The sequence below is a fragment of the Dendropsophus ebraccatus genome, chromosome 8 (genome assembly GCF_027789765.1).
Source record: "Dendropsophus ebraccatus isolate aDenEbr1 chromosome 8, aDenEbr1.pat, whole genome shotgun sequence".
NCBI lineage: Eukaryota > Metazoa > Chordata > Amphibia > Anura > Hylidae > Dendropsophus > Dendropsophus ebraccatus.
In genome coordinates this window covers 29671246-29698163 of record NC_091461.1, presented here as the reverse complement: position 1 = coordinate 29698163, position 26918 = coordinate 29671246, and the positions used below count along the sequence as shown (strand labels likewise).

General features: G+C 41.7%; 1 protein-coding gene across 1 annotated transcript in view; it reads right to left on the bottom strand.

The window, feature by feature from the left end:
- Positions 1-26518, bottom strand: part of CPXM2 (carboxypeptidase X, M14 family member 2) — a 74426-nt gene extending 47908 nt beyond the window's left edge. Inside the window, exons 1-3 of the mRNA XM_069978956.1 lie at positions 26239-26518; positions 25532-25865; positions 11763-11861 (exon numbers count right to left, since the gene is read on the bottom strand). Of these exons, the coding sequence (XP_069835057.1) occupies positions 11763-11861; positions 25532-25847 (415 nt within the window). The 5' untranslated portion in view covers positions 25848-25865; positions 26239-26518. The remainder of the gene's footprint in view (positions 1-11762; positions 11862-25531; positions 25866-26238) is intronic.
- Positions 26519-26918: the final 400 nt, after the last annotated feature.

The window sequence follows — 26918 nt, the reverse complement described above, 5'->3', positions numbered from 1 at the left end:
GCCATTTGGATTTTGGAGGCTGGATTCGGCCAGAATGGATGATGAACGCCATGTTGCATTTACAGAGCCCTTGTGCTGCCAAAACACTGGAAACCCCCCACAAGTGGCCCCATTCTGGAAACTACACCCCTCAAGGAATCTAACAAGGGGTGCATTGAGGATATGGACCCCTTGATGACGGGCACATTTGTGCTGTGAAAGTGAAAAAATGAAAAATTTCCCTTTCACGTAACATTGTTCCACATTTGTGCCCGTCACCAGTGGGGTCCATATGCTCACTGCACCCCTTGTTAGATTCCTTAAGGGGTGTAGTTTCCAGAATGGGGTCACTTGTGGGGGGTTTCAAGTGTCTTGGCAGCACGTGGGCTCTGTAAATGCGACATGGCGTCATCCTTTCTGGTCAAATCCAGACTCCAAAATCCAAATGGTGCTCCTTCCCTTCGGAGGCTTGCCCTGCGCCCACATGGTGCTTTATGTCCACATATGGGGTATTTCTGTACTCGGGAGAAACTGCGCTACACGCTTTGTGTTTTTTTTTCCTTTTATCCCATTGTGAAAATTAAAAATTGAAGGCTAAAACAACGTTATAGTGTAAAAAATACATTTTTCTTTTTTCACGCCACATTGTTCTGAAAATCTGTGAAGCACCTGTGGGGTCCAAATGCTCACCGCACCCCCTGTTACATTCCTTGAGAGGTGTAGTTTTCTAAATGGTGTCCCTTTAGGGGTGTTTTTTACGTTTTGGCACCCCAGAGCCTCTGCCAACCTGAAGTGGTACAGTCAGAAATGACCAAATATAACGGAGCCATTGAAATTCACTAGGCGCTCCTTTGTATCTGAGGCTTGTGGTTCCGTCAAACAATGCAATAGTGCCACATATGGGGTATTTCTACAAAACTGCAGAAACGGGGCAATCAATATTGGGGTGAATTTCTCTGGTAATAAGTTTATAAATATGAAAAATATTGGATTACAATAAAATCTCTGCACAGAAAATTAAAATTTTCAAATTTCTTACACACTTAGCTTTTATTTCTGTGACTCCCCTAAAGGGTTAAAACACTTTCTGGATGTGCTTTTGCAGAGTTTGGGGGGTGCAGTTTCTGAAATGGGGTGATTTGTACAGGCCCCTCAAATACACTTTAAACCTGAACAGGTCCCTAAAAATATCTGATTTTGAAATTTTACAGAAAATTTGGAAATTTGCTGCTTATGTTTTAAGCTTTCTATTGTCTAAAATAAATGAAAGATCGTTTAATAAATGCCGCCAACATAAAGTAGACATGTTGCTAATGCTATTTAATATATAATTTATGTGGTATAACCACTTTCTGTATAAGCAAAAAAGTTTCAAAGTTGGAAAAATGCATTTTTTCACAATTTTTCACGTTATTTTGTTTTTTTTTTTCATAAATATTCGTTATAAATATCGACTCCAATTTACCAGAAATGTAAAGTACAATATGTCACGAGAAAACAATCTCAGAATCAGCCGGATAGGTAAAATCATTCCCAAGTTATTAATGACTAAAGTGACACAGGTCATTTTCATAAAATTTGTCTCTGTCATTAAGGACATTTCAGGCTCTGTCCTTAAGGGGTTAAGGGAGCACCCCGTTTATGTATACTACCAGCTTCAGCAGTCCTAAGATGTCCCCAGCCCTATCTACCTTTAGTGTCATGTGCAGAATACCAACATTGGTACCCACAACCTGGTTGAGTGGTGATACCCACAAAGCCCAAGGAGCACAAAGATGAGCAGATCCACTGCACCATACCCTATCCCTATCTCTTAGGGTTTTACATGAGGCGACAGGCCCTGTTTTTCTATAGAAGCACAGAAGATTGTCGAAAGAAAAAGACCGCTTGGTCCAACTAGTCTGCCCTTATATTATTTCCTTTCTTATTATCTTAGGATAGATATATGTTTATCCCAGGCAGGTTTACATTCTGTTATTGTAGATTTACCAACCACATCTGTTCGAAGTTTGATCCAAGCATCTACTACTCTTTCTTTAAAGTAATATTTTCTTATTAAGTCAATTAACATATTTAAAAGTTTGGATCGTGTCCCTCCCTTTCCCTTCGTTTCCTTCAGACTATACAGATTTAGACCCTTTCCTTACCCGCCACCATTTTTGTAGCCCGTCTTTGCACCCTTTCTATTGTACCAAAATCTTTACGTAGGTAAGGTCTCCAGAACTGGACACAGTATTCCAGATGTGATGTCACTAGAGTTCTATACAACTGGGTCACAATCTCCCTTAGACCTCTAGTTAGCCCAGCATACCACTATATATATACAGCTCAGCATACCATTATATATACAGCCCAGCATACAATTATATATATACAGCCCAGCATACCATTATATATATACAGCCCAGCATACCATTATATATATACAGCCCAGCATACCATTATATATACAGCCCGGCATACCATTATATATACAGCCCAGCATACCATAAATATACAGCCCAGCATACAATTATATTATATACAGCCCAGCATAAATATATATATACAGCCCAGCATACTAATATATATATATATATATATATATATATATATATAGCCCAGCATTATATATATATATATATATATATATATATATATATATATATATATACACTACTGTTCAAAAGTTTGGGGTCATCCAAACAATTTAGTGTTTTCCATGAAAAGTCACATATATTCACCACCATACGTTGTGAAATGAATAGAAAATAGAGTCAAGACATTGACAAAGTTAGAAATAATGATTTGTATTTGAAATAACATTGTTCTTACATCACACTTTGCTTTTGTCAAAGAATCCTCCTTTTGCAGCAATTCCAGCATTGCACACCTTTGGCATTCTAGCTATTAATCTGTTGAGGTAAGCTGGAGAAATTGCACCCCACGCTTCTAGAAGCAGCTCCCACAAGTTGGATTGGTTGGATGGGAACTTCTGGCGTACCATACGGTCAAGCTGCTCCCACAACAGCTCAATGGGGTTCAGATCTGGTGACTGCGCTGGCCACTCCATTACCAATAGAATACCAGCTGCTGCTTCTGCTGTAAATAGTTCTTGCACAATTTGGAGGTGTGTTTAGGGTCATTGTCCTGTTGTAGGATGAAATTGGCTCCAATCCAGCGCTGTCCACTGGGTATGGCATGGCGTTGCAAAATTGAGTGATAGCCTTCCTTATTCAGAATCCCTTTTACCCTGTACAAATCTCCCACCTTACCAGCACCAACCCCAGACCATCACATTACCTCCACCATGCTTAACAGATGGCGTCAGGCATTCTTCCAGCATCTTTTCATTTCTTCTGCATCTCACAAACGTTCTTCTTTGTGATCCAAACACCTAAAACTTGGATTAATCCTTCCACAACACTTTTTTTCCAGTCTTCCTCTGTCCAATGTCTGTGTTCTTTTGCCCATCTTAATCTTTTTCTTTTATTGGCCAGTCTCAGATATGGCTTTTTCTTTGCCACTCTGCCCTGAAGCCCAAAATCCCGCAGCTGCCTCTTCACTGTAGATGTTGACACTGGTGTTTTGCGGGTACTATTTAATGAAGATGCTAGTTGGGGATCTGTGAGGCGTCTGTTTCTCAAACTAGAGACTCTAATGTGCTTATCTTCTTGCTTAGTTGTGCAACGCGGCCTCCCACTTATTTTTCTCCTCTGGTTAGAGCCTGTTTGTGCTGTCCTCTAAAGGGAGTAATACACACCGTTGTAGGAAATCTACAATTTATTAGCAATTTCTCGCATGGAATAGCCTTCATTTCTAAGAACAAGAATAGACTGTGGAGTTTCAGATGAAAGTTCTCTTTTTCTGGCCATTTTGAGCATTTAATTGACCCCACAAATGTGATGCTCCAGAAACTCAATCTGCTCAAAGGAAGGTCAGTTTTGTAGCTTCTGTAACGAGCTAGACTGTTTTCAAATGTGTGAACATGATTGCACAAGGGTTTTCTAATCATCAATTAGCCTTCTGAGCCAATGAGCAAACACATTGTACCATTAGAACACTGGAGTGATAGTTGCTGGAAATGGGCCTCTATACACCTATGTAGATATTGCACCAAAAACCAGACATTTGCAGCCAGAATAGTCATTTACCACATTAGCAATGTATAGAGTTTATTTGTTTAAAGTTAGGACTAGTTTAAAGTTATCTTCATTGAAAAGTACTGTGCTTTTCCTTCAAAAATAAGGACATTTCAATGTGACCCCAAACTTTTGAACGGTAGTTTTTATATATATATATATATATATATATACGCAGCCCAGCATAACATTATATATATATATATATATATATACAGCCCAGCATATCATTATACATACAGCCCAGCATACAATTATATATACAGCCCAGCATACCATTATGTATACAGCCCAGCATACCATTATATATATACAGCCCAGCATCCCATTTGCTTTCCCCACCGCCTGGTTGCACTGGTGACTCATTTTAAGGCTGTCAGAAATCACTCCCTCTTAATCCTTCACTTCTGAAGTCTTTGCCAACACAGTACTGCAGATATGATACTCTGACAGAGGATTCTTCCTCCCCAAGTGCATTATTTTATTTTTGCAAACATTGAACTGCAGTTTCCATTGTTTGGACCATATATATATATATATATATATATATATATATATGTAGTGAAGTTAATCATTTTCCATATTACTGACACCTCCAGGAATATCAACCATATTGCACACTTTTGTGTCATCAGCAAACAGACAATCCTTACCTACCAAACCTTCTCCTATGTCACTTACAAACATATTATTGGCCATGTACATGAGGTCATCCCATAGTCATATACATGAGACCTTAGTCTGAACGGACTTTTCTGATACATTCTATATACATTTTATAGATCTTATTACCATATCACCACTCACGTTCACATAGTTATACTTCTTTGATGTACTTCTACTCTTTTTGGCAGTAAGACTTAGAATATATGGCAACTTAGAATATATTTTCCAACAGAAGGTACGTATAAAAGATTCATATGACTCCTGCAGCACTGCAGTATACATGTCATTATCCCAAAGTAAGGTATAATGAAGCTAAGCCAGAATCCTCTAGGCAATGCTAGTGCAGAAACCTCCTGCTCATTCATGTTGTATATGGCAATAAGCATATTTTAGGAGATTGTAACATTTTCCATCCACGCTACATCTGATCTCGGCTTATACATAAGGTAAACTGTGGAAAAGATTCAGAGATTTGCAGCCAGAACCAGGAGATATATTTATAAAACAATCAGTGACTTTCATAAGCAAAGAAAGTGTGTGAGAGATTAACAATACACCGGTGCCATCAATCCCGGCCAACATCAAGGCATCGCTTCCCCAATGCATGGAAGAAGATGGCTGGGATACTTCTAATGTGCAATGCAAAGCTTTTTATCCCTGTCGGCTTTCTGTACATTTGGTGGACTTGTGGCTAAATTTACTGACCTATCAATGATCAACTGTATACTTGAAAGGATACTCCAGCGAAAAAACTTTTATTTTTCAAATCAACTGGTTTCAGAAACCAATATATAGATTTGTAATTTACTTCTATTTAAAAGTGCCCTGTCTTCCAGTACTTATCAGCTGCTGTATGTCCTGCAGAAAGTGGTATATTCTTTTAAGTCTGACACAGTGCTCTCTGCTGCCACCTCTGTCCATGTCAGGAACTGTGCAGAGCAGGACAGGTTTTCTATAGGGATTTGCTACTGCTCTAAACAGTTCCTGTCTCGGACAGAGGTAACAGCAGAGAGCGCTGTATCAGACTGAAAAGAAAACACCACTTCCTGCAGGACATACAGAAGCTGATAAGTACAGGAAGGATTGAGATTTTTAAATAGAAGTACTGTAAATTACAAAACTATATGACTCTCTGAAACCAATTGATTTAAAAGAAAAGATTTTTGTCAGCGTACCTTCTGAGAACAGAATCATAAGTAGACAGCGCCACACAGTGTGTTGTGGTCACGTTGGGTTACTGCTACTCTTCTCCCATTGACGTGAATGAAAATCATAAGAGTTTGGACTTCTCCTTCTTGCTGGACTTCTACTTTAATGACTAACTACTAAAAATGTCTCATTTTTAGTAGTTAGTCATTAAAGGAGAAGTCCAGAGAAATTTTTTATGTAAGTATTGTATTGCCCCCAAAAGTTATACAAATCCCTAATATACACTTATTACGTTAAATGCTTATAAAGTGCTTATTTCCCTGCACTTACTACTGCATCAAGGCTTCACTTCCTGGATACAATGGTGATGTCACTTCCTGGATAAAATGGTGATGTCACTTCCTGGATAAAATGGTGATGTCACGCCCCGACTCCCAGAGCTGTGCGGGCTGTGGCTGCTGGAGAGGATGATGGCAGAGGGATACTGAGGGACACAGGGCACTGGAGAGACACTGAGCATCCCCCTGCCATGATCCTCTCCAGCAGCCACAGCCCGCACAGCTCTGGGAGTCGGGAGTGACATCACCATGTTATCCAGGAAGTGACATCACCATTTTATCCAGGAAGTGACATCACCATGTTATCCAGGAAGTGAAGCCTTGATGCAGTACTAAGTGCAGGGAAATAAGCAATTTATAAGCATTTCCCGTAATAAGTGTATATTGATGATTTGTATAACTTTTAGGGGGAAATACAATACTTTAATAAAAAAAAAAATGCCGGAATTGTCCTTTAAGGTGCATGTGAGATATTTCTTCTTCTTCTTCTTGTTTACTACTGCAAGTAAATACCATAAAAAAGAGAAACTGTATAACCCTTCTTCTTTCAGTTCTGAACTGAATGAAGAAGGGTTATACAGTTTATCTTTTTTATGGTATTTGTGATATGGATATGTTACTGTAAACCCATCTTGGTATCAAGATAATGGACACTGTTTGGCTAAACTCTAGCTATTACTTCTGCAAGCAGACATACTGTAGTATACGCTTATAGGTGTCTACAAGTGGGAATATCAAGGGTATGTCAAGCTTTTTTACACCTTATTACCTAAAATACAGACCACCTAGGACAGGAGGACTTGTACTTATTTGTCCCCATGGCCTTTCCATTTTACTTCCCCACACTAAGAAGATTCTCACCACCTAATAACCTGCTCTGGACTCCTTCCAACAAGAGGCCCCATAGCAGCCGTCTATGGTATGGACGCCCCATGCACACAAGATGAACCGGAGAGAGGAATAAGAAAGTAGAGTCTTTGTCTAGGGCTGCACCATTCTATTCAGAGTTACAGTAATAAAAGCTGCTCTACAGCTGTACAGAGAATGGGAACATTCATTCTCACATGTACCCAACACATGCAAGTAGAAGGCTTAAAATAGTAAGGCTTACATTCAGGACTGAATATATCATATACAATATGTGTCTTCACAGAACTGGAATTTCTCACAACTGGATTTATTGTTATCAGATTCTGCGGCCATTTCTGGAAAGGAACGTTGCTTGAATGTGTTTAGTAGGAAATACAGAGATCTACAGCAGGAGACATTGGTATGAAAAGGGAAAAGGAGTAAAGAAAGTAATCTCCAAGACTGTGTATGTAGACTGTATATGTAGGCTATGTACAATGACTGTATACATAGACTAGGTATAAACACTGTACATGTAGACTGACTGTATATAAAGACCAAATAGGCAGACTATGTATGAAGACTATATAAGTATATATATATATATATATATATACAGGGCCGTTTTAATACATTGGTGGGCCCAGTGCACAGCCCTCAAGAGTGGGCCCCCCCTTACCTTTCTGCACATTGTATAATGTACTGAATTTGCCCCAACACTGTATCAAGAGCCCCAATACATACAGTAGTTACCTTATAACACTATTTCCACCATTCAGTGATTACATATTACATAAAAACTGCACTAAACAAAACAGAAAGATATCACCAATGATACCATTACATAATACCGCCATACCATGACCCCTATCAGTACAAGCCTATAACAGAGTGAAGTTACATCCAGTGACTCACCGGAGGCGTCTTCTCCGATCAGAGTCTGTCACCTTTTCTTTTTCTCTCCATCCAGCGTGGGCCACCTTGAAGTCTTCTCCTGGCTGTGAATCTTCTCTCCAGAATCTGCCAGACAAATATTTTAGGCTCCAACACATACAGTAGTTAGGTCCCTTGTACCCCTATATAGTAGTTACACCCCTCTGTACCCCTACATAGTTACACCCCTCTGTGCCTCCATAGTTTTAAGGTGTCCCTGTAGTATATAGACCCTCATGTGCTCCTCCAGTTATATACAGCCCTCCTGTGCGCTCCCCCATTAGTATATAGCCCCCCTGTGCACTCTCCCCAGTAGTATATAGCCCCCTGTGCTCACCCACAATAGTATATAGCCCCCCTGTGCTCTCCCCCAATAGTATATAGCCCCCCTATGCTCTCCCACAATAGTATATAGCCCCCCTATGCTCTCCCACAATAGTATATAGCCCCCCTGTGCTCTCCCACAATAGTATATAGCCCCCCTGTGCTCTCCCACAATAGTATATAGACCCCTGTGCTCCCCAATAGTATATAGCTCCCCTGTGCTCCCCAATAGTATATAGCCCCTGTGCTCCCCAATAGTATATAGCTAACCTGTGCTCCCCAATAGTATATAACCCCCTGTGCTCCCCCATAGTATATAGCCCCCTGTGCTCCCCCATAGTATATAGCCCCCTGTGCTCCCCAGTAGTATATAGCCCCCTGTGCTCCCCATAGTATATAGCTCCCCTGTGCTCCCCCATAGTATATAGCTCCCCTGTGCTCCCCCATAGTATATAGCCCCCTGTGCTCCCCCAAAGTATATAGCTCCCCTGTGCTCCCCCATAGTATATAGCTCCCCTGTGCTCCCCAATAGTATATAGCCCCCTGTGCTTCCCAATAGTATATAGCTCCCCTGTGCTCCCCAATAGTATATAGCCCCCTGTGCTCCCCAATAGTATATAGCCCCCTGTGCTCCCCCATAGTATATAGCCCCCTGTGCTCCCCCAAAGTATATAGCTCCCCTGTGCTCCCCCATAGTATATAGCTCCCCTGTGCTCCCCAATAGTATATAGCCCCCTGTGCTTCCCAATAGTATATAGCTCCCCTGTGCTCCCCAATAGTATATAGCCCCCTGTGCTCCCCCATAGTATATAGCCCCCTGTGCTCCCCAGTAGTATATAGCCCCCTGTGCTCCCCATAGTATATAGCTCCCCTGTGCTCCCCCATAGTATATAGCTCCCCTGTGCTCCCCCATAGTATATAGCTCCCCTGTGCTCCCCCATAGTGTATAGCCCCCTGTGCTCCCCCATAGTATATAGCTCCCCTGTGCTCCCCCATAGTATATAGCCCCCTGTGCTCCCCAATAGTATATAGCTCCCCTGTGCTCCCCAATAGTATATAGCCCCCTGTGCTCCCCAATAGTATATAGCCCCCTGTGCTCCCCCATAGTATATAGCCCCCTGTGCTCCCCCAAAGTATATAGCTCCCCTGTGCTCCCCCATAGTATATAGCTCCCCTGTGCTCCCCAATAGTATATAGCCCCCTGTGCTTCCCAATAGTATATAGCTCCCCTGTGCTCCCCAATAGTATATAGCTCCCCTGTGCTCCCCCATAGTGTATAGCCCCCTGTGCTCCCCCATAGTATATAGCTCCCCTGTGCTCCCCCATAGTATATAGCCCCCTGTGCTCCCCCATAGTATATAGCTCCCCTGTGCTCCCCCATAGTGTATAGCCCCCTGTGCTCCCCCATAGTATATAGCTCCCCTGTGCTCCCCCATAGTATATAGCCCCCTGTGCTCCCCCATAGTATATAGCCCCCTGTGCTCCCCAATAGTATATAGCCCCCGTTCTCCCCCATAGTATATAGCCCCCTGTGCTCCCCAATAGTATATAGCCCCCGTTCTCCCCCATAGTATATAGCCCCCCTGTGCTCCCCAATAGTATATAGCCCCCGTTCTCCCCCATAGTATATAGCCCCCCTGTGCTCCCCAATAGTATATAGCCCCCGTTCTCCCCCATAGTATATAGCCCCCTGTGCTCCCCAATAGTATATAGCCCCCGTTCTCCCCCATAGTATATAGCCCCCTGTTCTCCCCCATAGTATATAGCCCCCTGTGCTCCCCAATAGTATATAGCCCCCTGTTCTCCCCCATAGTATATAGCCCCCTGTGCTCCCCCATAGTATATAGCCCCCTGTCCTCCCCCATAGTATATAGCTCCCCCTCCCATATAACATTGAAAAAAACAAACACTGTTACTTACCTGGGTCCACGCGTTCCTCTTCTCTTCCCTCCTGTGGCCGCACTTCCTCCGGTCACAAGAGGCTGCACTCCCCTTACCCTCGCGCCGACGCTCCAGTGACGTCGGGCGCTAGAGGGAGAGTGCGGCCTCTTGTGACCGCAGGAAGTGCGGCCGCAAGAATGACTGACAGGGAGGGAGCCAATGGCTCTCTCTCTGTCAGTGTCGCTGCTGCTGCAGCGCTGAAGCGCCGCAGCAGCAGCGGACGGGGGCAGCGGCGGACGGGGGGGCCCTGCAGGGGGCGCCATGGAGGGGTAAGTAGATTACCCGTCCATGGCGCTCCCCCATGACAGGCTGGTGGCCGGAGCCCTGTGCGACCGCACTGGTCGCACATAGCAACGGCCGGCCTGCTCGGGGGGGCCCCTTTAACCAGTGGGCCCGGTGCACGTGCACCATGTGCCCTCTGGTTAAAGCGGCCCTGTATATATATATATATATATATATATATATATATATATATGTCGGCTATATACGTTGATTATGTATGTGTATGAAGATTATATATGTAGATTTTATATCCATACTGTGTATGTAGACTGTATGAACAGTATGTCTGAAGACTATATATTGACCTTGTATGTAGACTATATAGACTTTATATGTGTGTGTATATAGGCTGTATGTGTACACTGTCTATATAGACTTTATGAGGGAGATTTATCAAGCATGGTGTAAAGTGAAACTGGCTCAGTTGCCCCTAGCAACCAATCAGATTTTACTTTGCATTCCTCACAGACTTTAGAAATTTAAAGAAATTAAAAATGGAATCTGATTGGTTGCTAGGGGCAACTGAGCCAGTTTCACTTTACACCATGCTTGATAAATCTCCCCCGATATGTATACTGTATATACAGTACATACTGTCTGTATATGTAGACTGTATACACTGTGTATATACTGTATATGTAGACTGTATAGAGTGTGTATACACTGTATATGTAGACTGTATACACTGTAAATGTAGACTGTATAGAGTGTGTATGCACTGTATATGTAGACTGTATACACTGTAAATGTAGACTGTATAGAGTGTGTATACACTGTATATGTAGACTGTATACACTGTATATGTAGACTGTATAGAGTGTGTATACACTGTATATGTAGGCTGTATAGAGTGTGTATACACTGTATATGTAGACTGTATACACTGTATATGTAGACTGTATAGAGTGTGTATACACTCTAAATGTAGACTGTATAGAGTGTGTATACACTGTATATGTAGACTGTATACACTGTATATGTAGACTGTATAGAGTGTGTATACACTGTATATGTAGACTGTATAGAGTGTGTATACACTGTATATGTAGACTGTATAGACTGTGTATAGACTGTATATGTAGATACTGAAGACTGGAGATTCCTCTCCTGCCCTCAATAATATTACAGAGGCAGGAAGACATTACGGATACAGACGTAGCAGAAAAACATTCTCACGCACTTTCTCTGACTTCTTGGGTCATCTTCTCCTCGCCTGTTCCAAAGGCAAAATTTTCAGACGTCTTCTTGTTTTTCTCGGCCTTCTTGCTACTGTTTTTGGCTGAGGAAAAAAGAGACCGTTGACTTATTACAATGTTTTCTGCTTATAATAGTATTAAACAAGGCTGAGAACAGTCACATACTACGCACATCTGCAGAGAAGAATCTGTATAAACACAGACACACTGACATATCATGGCTCCTTACAACCTTCAAGCTATACAGAGTCGTAATGAAGCAACACATAGCTGCTCCATAATGTTTTCATATAAAACTCCAATACTATAGGACCCCCCCAGCAACCAGCTGTTAATGTAGCAGTAACTGTTTAGTTTCCCTGCAGCGCCACTACAGGGAAAATAAGGCATTACACAACAGCTATTACATGATGTAATGTATGATAGGGTATGTTCATACTGAGTACAACTTTCCTCCGCAGAATTCCGCCTGTCTCAGTGTATAATAGCATCTCTATGGGAGAGCACGCCCTCTTCCACTGCCGCAGCTCTCCACTCAAAGAAGTGACATGTCCCTTGTTTGAGCAGAGAGCGGCAGCAGCGGAGGAGAGCGGCGGCAGTGGAGGAGAGCGGCGGCAGTGGAGGAGCGCACGCTCTCCCATAGAGATGCTATGACACACTGAGGCAGGCGTAATTCTACGGTGGAAAGTTCCGCCACGCATTTCCTCCCATTTTACTCAGTGTGAACATACCCTAAGGGTGGTATTCCACGGGCACAATCATCGGCTGATCATTCTCTCTATTCCACGGAGCGATAATCGGCCCGTGGGATAGGCCCCTAAGAGACGCTCTTTGTAACCACTCTCGACTCTGGCCAAGTGATACAGTGGACTTCCCTAAGACTTCTATGAAATGGGTATTTCCTTCCAAATTACTGTCGGCTATTTTCATCAAAGCTTACATGTTCAGTAATGGCTAGTGTTGAGCGGATTTGTCCAGGGCTGCTAGAAAAACATGGATACTGCCCATGGTCAATTGCTATATCCATGTTTTCCACGACTCTCTAGGACAGCATCAAATGCAGGGAATAAAATGCAGAATGTTTGGGTTTAGATAACATTGCCGATACCTGAACATTTTGACAGATCTGCTCAACACTACCCATCACTGAACATGTAAGCTTTGATGTATTTAGAATAATAGATGCAAGTGGGTTTGTCATCTCTGTCATTCCTCACTAGATCCCCGATCATTACTAGTTAGGTGCACGACTACAAAGCTGTTATATCAGGAAACCCAGGGATCCTTCCCAGATAAAGCAGGATATCTTTACCTTGGCACTGTATGATGGGTGAGCAAGATCAGGAGCTGAGCAAATTTAAAGTAAATTGTAGTAAAATGTTGGCAGCTATAGAACCGTCATTAAACCGGAAATTCTTTATTGCTTAATCCCTGGAAGATATTATTTTTAAATTTTCTATCACATTGGGCTGACACGCTGATACCAGCTCTGTCAGTCAAACCGCTAATGTGTGTGTTAAATATTATACACGCCTGGAGACCTTCATTCTTCCTAATCACATGCTTTGTCATCCATAATTATGTCTGGTTACGAGACATGTAGCTGGGCCTCAAGCTGAATATAGTGGTTAAATGACATTACAGCAAGTTTTCTGGGATAGACAGATACATATATGAGATGGATGATAGATAGATAGATAGATAGATAGATAGATAGATAGATAGATAATAGATAGATAGATAGATAGATAGATAGATAGGAGATAGATAGATAGATAGATAGATAGATAGATAGATAGAAATCCAAAAATTGAGGTAGCACTCCAAAGATAGAAATAATCAGTGATTTATTTTCTCATAGGCACAGCAGCAACGTTTCAGTGTCACAATGAACACCGTTTTCAAGCAAAGTGAACACATTCCCTCAGCACAGGGTATTTATACACAAGTGAAATAATTCAATAATTAGTGTAAACATTATAAATCCACAATAAAAAGTGATTACAAAAGGTGAAAAATACATCAAATAAATCTCGGAGGATTACAAGTCCAATACTCGGTGTGTGAAAGTGAGAAAGTGAAATAGTGTTGATATACAAGTGTAAAAGATAAAAGTAGTTAATTAAGTAAATGTAACAAATGGAAACACATGATGGATGCGATGCATCGGCCAATAGACAAGGGGTAACATTATAAACAAGCCAACCTGTGTCTGCGAGATCACATGGAACGCAGGTGGAACGCAAGCTAATGTCAATGCAACTGAGTGCGTGTCAGTAAGCTTGCGCATGCGGGAGAGAGAAGAACATCGTGCGAGGACAGGAGAATGAAAAAAAGAAAGATAATGGAATAAAAGAAATAAATAAACTGAAAAAACAGAAGTAAGCAAGAAGTCTACTGCCATAGGTTTCCCTGGTGAGGCAAGATACCGGCATGCCCAAACGATAACCACAGTAGAGGTACCAGCCAATGTGAATTGTGGCCAAAAAACATAGAGCCAGACCAATTAACACAGGAGGGGCAGTGATCGTGGAAACAAAACACTGCCACCTAAGCAGAGAAGCGATCCAGTCAGGGAAAACTGACTTAGGGTACTATTACACCAAGCAATTTTTCGACGACTAACGATTAACGATAAACGATCTTAAACGACCGCTAAGGCAAATGACCCGAAATTGTTCGCCCAATTACATGGAACGTTGATCGTTATTTATGATCGTTCTTGCGGTCGTTTAGTCGTCGGTATTGCGTACACTTCAGCTGCGAATTCTTATTCCACCGAACGATGTGCGAACGATGTGCGAATGATCAAACGATAAAAATAGGTCCGGATCATATTAAACGATCAACGATTTCTCGTTGGTCGTTTAATCGTTGCCTGCTATTACATGAAACGATTATTGTTCAAATCCGAGCGATTTAACGATTTTTCTAACGATAATCGCTCCGTGTAATACCAGCCTAAGAGTCACTCATTGCAACCTGTGGGGGCGCTATATTAAACATCAATTACACTACCCCGTACCACAAGTGATTTAGGGCAGAATAAAGAAATAAAAAATGAATAAAATAAAGAATAAAATAGAAATTATTTAATTGTTGCTTTAAGAAAGGCTGCTGTGCCTATGAGAAAATATATCACTGATTATTTCTATCTTTGGAGTGCTACCTCAATTTTTGGATTGCTACATTTGCACGAAGGACCCTTAGTGCTGAGGTTGGCACCCACTCTTCATCTTTATCACCGACTGCTGTGGATTTTTTGTTAGATAGATAGATAGATAGATAGATAGATAGATAGATAGATAATCAATAGATAGGAGATAGATAGATAGATAGATAGATAGATAGGATAATAGAGAGAGGGAGAGAGAGAAAGATAGGAGATAGAGAATAGATAGATAGATAGATAGGAGATGGATAGATAGATAGATAGATAGATAGATAGATAGATAGATAGATAGATAGGAGATGGATAGATAGATAGATAGATAGATAGATAGATAGATAGATAGATAGGAGATAGATAGGAGATAGATAGATAGGAGATAGATAGTCGGAGATAGATAGGAGATAGATAGATAGATAGATAGATAGATAGATAGATAGGAGATAGATAGATAGATAGATAGATAGATAGATAGATAGATAGATAGAAAAATAGGAGATAGAGAATAGATAGATAGATAGGAGATGGATAGATAAGAGAGAGATAGATAGATAGGATATAGATAGATAGATAGATAGATAGATAGATAGATAGATAGGAGATGGATAGATAAGAGAGAGATAGATAGATAGATAGGATATAGATAGATAGATAGATAGATAGATAGATAGATAGATAGATAGATAGATAGGAGATGGATAGATAAGAGAGAGATAGATAGATAGGATATAGATAGATAGATAGATAGATAGATAGATAGATAGATAGATAGATAGATAGATAGATAGGAGATGGATAGATAAGAGAGAGATAGATAGATAGGATATAGATAGATAGATAGATAGATAGATAGATAGATAGATAGATAGATAGATAGATAGATAGATAGATAGGAGATGGATAGATAAGAGAGAGAGATAGATAGATAGATAGATAGATAGATAGATAGATAGATAGATAGATAGATAGATAGATAGTCATTCCATAGAAACTCAAGAGGTTGTGCAGGGAGAAGAAGACTCAGCCATGTGTTCATGTAAATAGGGAGTATGGCAGAAATAGTCGTTGGCCAATAGGTATCTAATGTGAATGGCCAGTTTAGGCAGCACTCACCATCTGTAGCGCACCATTATGCAATACCTTACACATATGGAAGGACCTGTCTAAATTTTTAAGACTATCTAGCTGACAGCTTCCCACACTTGTTTGCTTCTAGTGTCATAAAGGGAAATAAAGAATTTCTTCTATGACTGTAGACATAAATCATAGCAATGCTTATTGCGACGTTAACATCATTTTGACCTCGCCAGCCCTCCTCTATACATCATATATCTTCTCAATGCCTGTCATCTGGGCCCTATGCATCTCTCCAAGGTAGGTGAAATTTATGCAGGATCTCAAGCTGTATGGTAACTTTTGTACATGTATATTATATATATACTGTTCCAACCCATTAATGGCTTTCTATAGCACCTAGTTTGCTAGTATGATGGGGGCATATACAGTCTTAAAATTAACCAGAGTGAGGAATGTTCTCAGGGAGAGTTGGCTAATTCTCTATAGGAACAGATACTTTGCACCTACATTTTGGTAAAGATCATCAATATTGTAGCAAGTATGAGATTCCTAATAAAGAAGGAGACTGGATATAGCAGGAAATCCCTCAATGAAGTTTAGTCTTAATTAGTCAATTTTAGAGATAAGTGAACCTCTGGTTTGTCTGCACCTGAGCACATGGTATTTGATTACCGTTGGCTGAAGAATCTGGATGCAGCCCTGAGGCTGTCTGGACAATATGGATACAGCCATAGGCAGTATCCATGTTTTCCAGGACTCCCTAGGGCTGCTTCCAACTTCTTTAGCCACAAATGGCACGCACTCGGGTGCAGACAAACCAAAGTGTGCTCAAGGTTCGCTCATCTCTAGTCAGTTTCCGAGGTTTTCCACTGAGTAGTCATCGATGGGCAGTGGGTACATTGACAATGAAAGCATAGACAAAGCTGTGGGTCAGATAATGAAGCAGGAATGACAAATCTTAAAGCAGTCACAAGTCGAAGGTCCACGCCAATGAGAAGATGACTAATCACACAGATAAGACACAAGAAGAAATGTGCATAGGCTGGATGATAGATATGAGTTAGCGAGTTGTCCAGCAAAAATGTGGAGTGTGAATGTGAATGTGAATGTGGAGACACCACTAAAACAGTTAACTAGAGTAGATGAAATTAGAAAAAGAGGATAAAGATCTTTCACTATCATCCATGACAGCCAATACAGGTTCTCGTGAATGTAGGCAGATATGGCCCTCAGTCTAAGGTTTGTTGGTGCACTGTATGAAGAGTCTTATCCTTCTATTTGGAGAACACCGTAGCATATGATGACCAGGAGAAACCTCTTACAAGAACAGAGGTGCACATATCAATGGATATATATCCTGCAGACAACTTTGGTAGCAAGAGGAACCCCAGCAGAAGAGCGGTCTTTTTTTTCTTTGTAATAGGTGTTCAGATTGTTGCAGATAGTCACAATAAACCCAACATATCCATGTTTTCCACATAGCCTTAGGGCTTTATACAAGTTCAGCAGCCACTGCTAATCAAATGCCGAAAGTTCGGGTTCGGATCGACTCGAGCATGCTCCAGGTTCCCTCATCTCTACTGGGAGCCATTCTACATTTTACTAAAAAAATATTCCATCCCTGTCTCTATCAACAGTACTGATACATTTCTAGGCTGGGTTTACACTACGTATATTTCAGTCAGTATTGTGGTCCTCATACAGTATTGCAACCAAAACCAGGAGTGGATTAAAAACACAGAAAGGATCTGTCCACACAATGTTGAAATTGAGTGGATGGCCGCCATATAACAGTAAATAACTGCCATTATTATTTCAATATAACAGCCGTTGTTTTAAAATAACAGCAAATATTTGCCATTAAATGGCGGCCATCCACTCAATTTCAACATTGTGTGAACAGATCCTTTCTGTGTTTTTAATCCACTCCTGGTTTTGGTTGCAATATGAGGACCACAATACTGACTGAAATATATGTAGTGTGAACCCAGCCCTAGACTGTAATCCTTGCACATGGGGAACTAGGTTGGTTGAGTGGTGATATTGCTGTAGTGATTTACTGTTCTTCAGTCACCAGTCCACTTACGCTGATGGGATTATGTAAGTAATGTTTGACTTGTTCATCTGTATTTCATTAAGTGGATTCAGGTGTTTTATGTAGAAGTGAAGTGTATCAGGGAAAACATGTGCGATCCGGCTGGCTGCAGCTCAGTTGCTGGCTAGGATTGGAGTATGGAAAGTGATGGAATATTAACTGTCCCAGGACAAGAAGCTTCAATGGAGTTTAACATTCTGAACCCAGTATTTTCAGGGAGTGAATTTTATCCCGATAAGCAGGCCTGACGGATTGTTTATAGAGGCATTAAACTGATAGATAATGTGCAAAGAATGAGGCAGAATAGTTGTACTTGTGGTCACACATAGCTCTATACAAAGAATGGGAATTAGCTAAAGGGGAGGCTGGCAAGAAGCCTAACCAAGGTGCTTAGGGGCCGGAAAGGGTTAGGGGGGCAACATCAAGCCACTCTGTTATTCCGGATACATAGATACAGTTCTAAGGCAGTAGACTGACATTTTCCCTTTAAATATTGATAAAATAGAACGGGTCACTATAAAAGTGATGGAGGGTGTGAGGTCTAAAACATATCAGGCAAGACTTCAGAATTGGAATCTGTATACTCTGGAGGAAAGAAGAGAAAGGGAGGAAACGATGGAAACCTGTAAGTATGTTAAAGGACTAAATAAGGTTCAGGAGGGAAGTGTTTTTTTGTTTTTTTTTGTTTTTTGTTTTTTAAAACTACACTCAAGAGCAAGGGGACATAATCTGAGGTTAATTGGGGAAAAGGTCAGAAGCAAGGTAAGACAATAATACTGTACTGAAAGAGTAGTAGACACTTGGAATAACCTTCCAGCAGATGTGGTTGGTAAATGCACATAAACTGAATGTAAAACCTGCCTGGGATACACATATATCTATCCTAAGATAATAAGAAGGGAAATACTAAAAGGGCTGACTAGATTGACCAGGTGGTCTTTTTCTGCCAACAATCTTCTATGTTTCTGTGCTTCATGTGCTACAACGTCTTAGATCATTAGAGGGAGGACAATGAGGTGCCAGTGACGCATATGGTAACATAATGTACTCAATTGGCAGTGCTCGGGGACTGACATGTTAGGTGTCCCCACCCCACGATTTCTTAGAAGCAGGAAGAAACCATAAGAACCATGTGTAAGATGACTTAATATAAAGTAAATCTGCCTCAATCTGTGAATAACACAAAAAGTTCTTATGTAAAATAACATTATTAGCCTTTTAGGGCCCTTTTATATGGAAAGATTATCTGACAGATTATCTGCCAAAGATTTGAAGCCAAAGCCAGGAATGGACTATAAACAGAGACCAGGTAATAAAGGAAAGCCTGAGATTTCTCCTCTTTTCAAATCCATTCCTGGTTTTGGCTTCAAATCTTTGGCAGATAATCTGTCAGATAATCTTTCTGTGTAAAAGGGCCCTTAGTCAGAACAATTTAAAGTGTTTATATATTACAAATTATTATTATTATTATTATTATTATTATTATTATTTTATATAAGTATATATGAAAATATGGGTCATAATAAGACATGAGCGCAACTCGAGCATGCTCGCTTCCATCCGAACCCGAGCATTTGGCATTAGATCACCAGTAGCTGAAGAAGTTGGATGCATCCATAGGCCATTGGTTATATCCATGTTTTCCAGGATTTGAGAATGCCGGAGTTGCGCTCATCTCTAGTCATAATGTATGCACATTTATACTGTCATACTCTACATAACTAGCACACATAAGATAAATTACTCACAGCTATCTTTACATTTTTCTGTACAAACTGGGACACAGAATACATCAGAAATCATATCCAGGATTCAATTACATTAGTGGAGCACTCCACTTGGGTTTTCTTATCAAGACGACTTTTGTTCATATGGCCTAGAAAGGTATATGGATGTCATAGAGAGGGGTCCCTTCACAGATCCCCCACTATACTATGAGCCAGTGCTGAGAGACACTAAGTAAAAGTATCTTCTGCATAGGTGGACCCTGCCCATCTATGTACTGCGTGACCAGCCAGGGCTATATCTGCCCTGAGGCGAGATGAGTATCTTTCCTCAGGCAGACAGACCCTGAGGAGTGGTGAGTCCCATTGAGTGGCCGTAAACACTGTCTAGCATCTTCTACTACACACCACTGGCTCTCCTGTCTGCAAATGATGGCTGGACACAGATGTGATTCCTTGCAAGAAAATTACAGGAGTGTGGCCTACGGTGGAGGATCCCTTTTCTGGCAAATGCTTGAAGTCGTAATTTCTCCTCTAGAAGACATTTTATATATTTTTCTATGTAGGTCATATACAAAACTACTATACGTTTATTGAGTGAAGATAAAGAACAATTTTCAAGTTGGTCTGTCTTTATATTGTAAAAATCCACAGTTTGCCACTGAACACTATATGGCAGTATATGAAGTATACATAATAAAGGCATATATCCTGAACTGCCAGTCTAGTATATAAATGTGGAAGTGACAATATAAGCAGAATATTCCTGCAAAGGCTGTCTACACGATCTGGGCTGAAGACCGAAATACAACAGAAGGAAAATTCCAGAACCTGTCACATACTGTCCAACCCGCAGGCATCAAGTTATAAAGATGAAGAAGATGATCAAATTTAAATATAGTTTCACGGTAAAAGATTTGATCTGACTTGCATTTTATTATTTTAGAAGGGTTTTATAGGGTTAGAAAAACATGGCTGCTTTCTTCTATTTACAGCATCACACCAGTCCCTGGGTTGTCTGGTAATGAATGGAATCAGGCGGAGCTGTGAGGCATACAGAGGTGGTGCTCTTTTTGGAAGACAGTAGCCATATTTTTCTAATTCCCGATAACACCTTGAGGGTGCGTTCACACCTACAGGATCTGCAGCAGATCTGCAGCAGATTTGATGCTGTGTTCAGTTATTTAAATGAAATCTGCTGCAGAAAATCAGCTGCAGATCCTGTAGGTGTGAACGCACCATTAAAGGGGATGTCTGGAATAAATTGATCATTATTGATCCTGCCAATAATGCATACTTACCTCTTCCTCTCCCCTGGGATTTCGGGCCGCCCATTCTCCAGGCTGTCAGTGTTTTGGAAACATCCAGTGATGTCCGTTCCCTCTGGAAACGGCCAGTCAGCATAGATTCTATACTGGCTAAGCTGACCGGCCAATTCCAGAGGGAGTGGGACGTCACTGGATGTTTCCAAAACACTGACAGCATCAGAAGAGTGGGACAGGTTATCCTAGGCAACCCTTTTTAATATATAAATGTCATATTAACAGGATCTGAGCGTTCAGATCCTGACCGATTGCTGGAATTAGTGGGGAGAGAAGCGCACAACTTAGTGCCTCTTTCCTTACTTGTGCATACAACCAAGACAGTCCCAATGACTAACACTCTGGGATTGTGGTGGTCAGACAGCACAGAGCCAGGAGAAAACCTACTCAGCATGCATGTCTTTCTAGCATTCTTTCTAGCACCTGGTCAGGGTCCAAACAGTAAGGGTCCTTTTAGACAATGCGTTTTTTTTTTTTGTTTTCTCCAATTATTGCTAAACAGTTGGAAACAAGAACTTTTGGGAACGAGCTGAAATCATTCACCATAATACACAGAACTATAGTCGTTAGTTACGATAGTAATTACGATTGTTATTACGATCGTTATAATGATCTTTCATATACTCAAGTATACTAACAATCGTAAATAACGAACGATGTGTACATACACCAAAAGGTTTGTGAATGGAGCTTTGGAGGATGATTGAAAGGCAAAGAGGCCACTAATGGGACAGGCCACTAACGGAACAGGCAGAGAGGCCACTAGCAGGATAAGCAGAGAGGCCACTAACAGGACAGGCAGAGAGGTTACTAACGGGATAAGCAGAGAGGCCACTAACAGGTCAGGCCACTAACGGGACAGGCAGAAAGGCCACAAACAGGATAAGCAGAGAGGCCACTAACAGGATAGGCCACTAACAGGATAGGCAGAGAGGGCACTAACAGGTCAGGCCACTAACAGGATAGGCAGAGAGGCCACTAATGGGACAGGCAGAGAGGCCACTAACGGTATAAGCAGAGAGGCCACTAACAGGACAGGCAGAAAGGTCACTAACGGGATAAGCAGAGAGGCCACTAACAGGTCAGGCCACTAACGGGACAGGCAGAAAGGCCACAAACAGGATAAGCAGAGAGGCCACTAACAGGTCAGGCCACTAACAGGATAGGCAGAGAGGGCACTAACAGGTCAGGCCACTAACAGGATAGGCAGAGAGGCCACTAATGGGACAGGCAGAGAGGCCACTAACGGTATAAGCAGAGAGGCCACTAACAGGACAGGCAGAGAGGTTACTAACGGGATAAGCAGAGAGGCCACTAACAGGACAGGCAGAAAGGTCACTAACGGGATAAGCAGAGAGGCCACTAACAGGTCAGGCCACTAACGGGACAGGCAGAGAGGCCACTAACAGGATAAGCAGAGAGGCCACTAACAGGTCAGGCCACTAACGGGACAGACAGAGAGGCTACTAACAGGTCAGGCCACTAACAGGATAGGCAGAGAGGCCACTAACAGGTCAGGCCACTAACGGGATAGGAAGAGAGGCCACTTACATGTCTGGCCACTAACGGGATAGGCAGAGAGGCCACTAACAGGACAGGCAGAGAGGCCACTAACAGGACAGGCAGAGAGGACACTAACAGGACAGGCAGAGAGGCCACTAACAGGACAGGCAAAGAGCCATGAATATTAAAATTTGACTAATTCAGTTTTGCTTTGCAATAGAACCTTGTGGCTACCCCCTTGCTTTAATTTTCACACACATGCACCATGAAAATGCTTTATTGTGCAGTCATCAATTTACCATAGTCACATTGGAGGAACTGGAGCAGGTCCCTGGCCACATGAGCTTACATACACTCCCAGCACTCCTCTGTAGACATTCTGTAAAGAGTTTTTACCATCTGGACCTCTAGACACACTTGGCAATTCATTAAGACAGTCTCTCTGAAGTGTGCAGCAGATGCATCCTTGGCACTCTCTGACAGCACAACATTAATACTTCACAGATTTTAGTGTAGGTAACACATACGCCAAATTGGACAAAGTTCCACTTAGAATAATTAATATTAAGTGCACCACATCACATATATAGGGGGGGAGGGGGGGCACACTATATATATACCAGAGGGGTGGGGGCATACCACATATATAGCGGTAGGGGGGGCACACTACATATATAGGGGGGAGGGGAGGCACACTACATATATAGCGGGGAGGCATACCACATATATAGGGGGAGGAGGGGCACACTACATATATAGGGGGAGGAGGGGCACACCACATATATAGGGGGGAGGGGGGGCACACTACATATAAAGCACTGGGGGAACCACATATATGGGGGGGCATACCACATATATAGGTGGGGGTGCACATCACATAGATAACACTGGGGGAACCACATATATAGGGGGGTAATACCACATATATAGGGGGGGTTGCACATCACATAGATAACACTGAGGGCGCACTATAGCACTGGGTAGGAGGCACAGGGTACAAAGACTGGAGGTATAGCAGAGATAAACTTGGCTTTTGTTTCACCAATATTCTTCACCAATTGTGGTGCCTTTAATAAATGTGTCTAAAATGCACCAAATTTTTTGTACATTTGAGAGCACTTCCAGTACTTATGAGCTGCTGCTCTGACACACATGTGAAGCTTAAAGGGGTACTCTGGCAAAATATTTTTTCTTTCAAATGAACTGGTGTCAGAAAGTTATATAGACTTGGAATTTACTTCTATTTAAAAATCTCAAGTCTTCCAGTACTTTTCAGCTGCTGCATGTCCTGCAGGACGTGGTGTATTCTTTTCAGTCTGACACAGTGCTCTCTGCTGCCACCTCTGTCCAAGACAGAAACTGTCCAGAACAGTAGCAAATCTCCATAGAAAACCTCTCCTGCTCTGGACAGTTCCTGACATGGACAGAGGAGGCAGCAGAGAGCAATGTATTAGACTGGAAAGAATACACCACATCCTGCAGGACATGCAGCAGCTGAAAAGTACTGGATATTTTTAAATAGAAGTAAATTCCAAGTCTATATAACTTTCTGACACCAGTTGATTTGAAAGAAAAAACATTTTGCCGGGGTACTCCTTTAAGCTCTAGGTTCACATCTGCGTCAGAGGCCCAGTTCAGGGTCACCATCGCAGAATACCAGCCAAACAACTAGATTAAAAAATGCAGCATGAAGTAATATTTTGTCTGGTTGATCCCTGTCAATTTAACAGAGACCTAACAGACCCCCTTAAAGTCAATAGAAGCCATTGAGCCCCAATGGTGCCCGGCATGCATTGGACCAGCCGGCACTACTTTACAAAACGCAGATGTGAGCCTAGCCTTAGACACCTATGACAAAGCTACAAGGTACCCCACAAGTTCTGATGTATATAGACCTGAACCTATATCCGTATTAGTAGCCCCCTGACCCCTATTCTACCTGGTGAGGCAGCCATGGAGCACCACATCCATGATGACAGGTAGGTGGCTGGAATTATGGAAATAGGATGGGAGTTACAGAAACAGTGTATAGCACAGAACTGCGCTCCTTCTGCAATTTCCATTCTATACACAGAGCAAGACACAGTGAGACACTGCAGGCTTGGTGGTTTCTGTCATCTCAGCCACCTGTCTGTTTCAGTATATGTTTGTTTCAAGACATGGTACCTATATATATACTGTGTGTGTGTGTGTGTGTGTGTGTAAATATATATATATATATATATATATATATATGTATATATATTTATATATATATATATATATATATATATATATAATGCAGGACTGAACTACTGTATTTGGGGATAATACTAAGGGGGTGCAGGGGCATACAAAAAACTTTTACTGTTACACCCTCTCCCCAATATATATTATAATAGCAGCCAATATACAGTATTATATATATATATATATATATATATATATATATATATATATATATATTAGATGTATATAATATTCAAGAATAACTCTTGTTTGAGCATGTTACACTTATTCAATGTGTACGGTTGGTAACATGATTCCTTACATCAGGGGTAGGAAACCTTGGCTCTCCAACTGTTGCAAAACTACAAATCCTATCATGCCTGGGCTAAAGCTTTGGCTGTCCAAGCATGATGGGAGTTGTAGTTTTGCAACAGCCGGAGAGCCAAGGTTTCCTACCCCTGCCTTATTTAGATGGTGAGGGTCTTAATTTGAAACTGTAAACTGCTATTATAACCCTCATCATCCTCAATAGAATGTCAAGACATTCCTGAAATACTAAGACAAGAACTTCTATGTGTCAGGACCACAAGGAGAGATGAGCAGCAGTTTCTGGGGGCTAGGCACTATTCTGCATTCAGGATCATACATCAGATACCTGGCTTCTGAGTTTTCCCCTCTTTTCCAGCTATCTTCTTAGGTTTGATACTATCTTTCTTCTGCACTGGGTAGATGTCTTCCCGAGTATCCTGGCTCTCATGGATCACTTCCATGATAGGTTCCGGATGCACTTCCACTTCTCCTTCTGGCTCCAGGGGGGTCTGCACCTCCTCAGGGTCCGGATATGAGTAATAGTGATCCCTTGATACAATCTCTTGATGATAATAATCCTGCTCATCCGGTGGTCGCGCCAGAGCCCCCTGCACAAGCAGGACCCCCAAAACACAGCCCAAAAAATCTGATTTTTTCGTCATCTTTTCTTCTCGATAATTCTGTGGAATAGAAATAAAATTGTAAATGGATGTGAAAAGATGGAAAGTTCGGAAAAGACAGAAGTTCACATGTACTAAGATAGGGGTAGGGAACCTTGGCTCTCCAGCTGTTGCAAAACTACAACTCCCATCATGCCTGGACAGCCAAAGCTTCGCTTTGGCTGTCCAGGCATGATGGGAGTTGTAGTTTTGCAACAGCTGGAGAGCCAAGGTTCCCTACCCCTGCTCTAAGAGAACTACTTGCAGCTTATTCCATAGGGTGACAACCTGGTGGCAATTAAACACAATATAATACATAGCATGTAGTTCTAGAACCTGCAGAGAATGCAATAAAATAGTAATATATAATTATAATTATAATAGATGAACTCACTCAGCAATGGTCCTCAGAAGGGGAAGGTTCCTTTGCAGGAGGCAAAAATCTGAATGAACACAAAGTCTGTCTCTTATAACTTCAGCATCTTCCAGTAGACCCCCCCTTCCTTATGCAAGAGACTTTATGAAGCCCCAAGACGCTGCTTAGAGTGCTTAAAGTGTGAGATTATTTCCAGAAATAATAAAGGTCTGTGCACGGGGGCTGTCCTGTTAGTGACTGGTGCTCAGGACACTGGGAGCCAGGTTGTGATTATGGAGAGGGAAGGCTGCTCCTCCTGTGTCAGGGGCTGGGAGAGGCTCAAATCACTCACCAGATCCTGTTACTACAGATAAGGAAAGGAGGAAAAGTTTCAAGAAGGAGCAAAACTTTTACAAGAATGTAAGCGGAGGGGGGGTAATAAAATTCAGGAAGACTTTAAGGAGTTTCCCTATTTTTATTGCTACTTTATTAATATTATTAATCACTTATATGACTCCTCTGTAATATTACACTATAACCACCCTGGCTATGGTTCAACGTTCTAAAAGAATTGGCCAATCCACCTAGAAATTCTGACGTTGGGCTTAGAGCTTGAAAGATAGGACAAACCATAGTGCAGAGTGGCAGAAGCACATTGAAACATAGAAGATTGTCGGCAGAAAAGGCCCCCCTGGTCTATCTAGTCCACCCTATTAGTA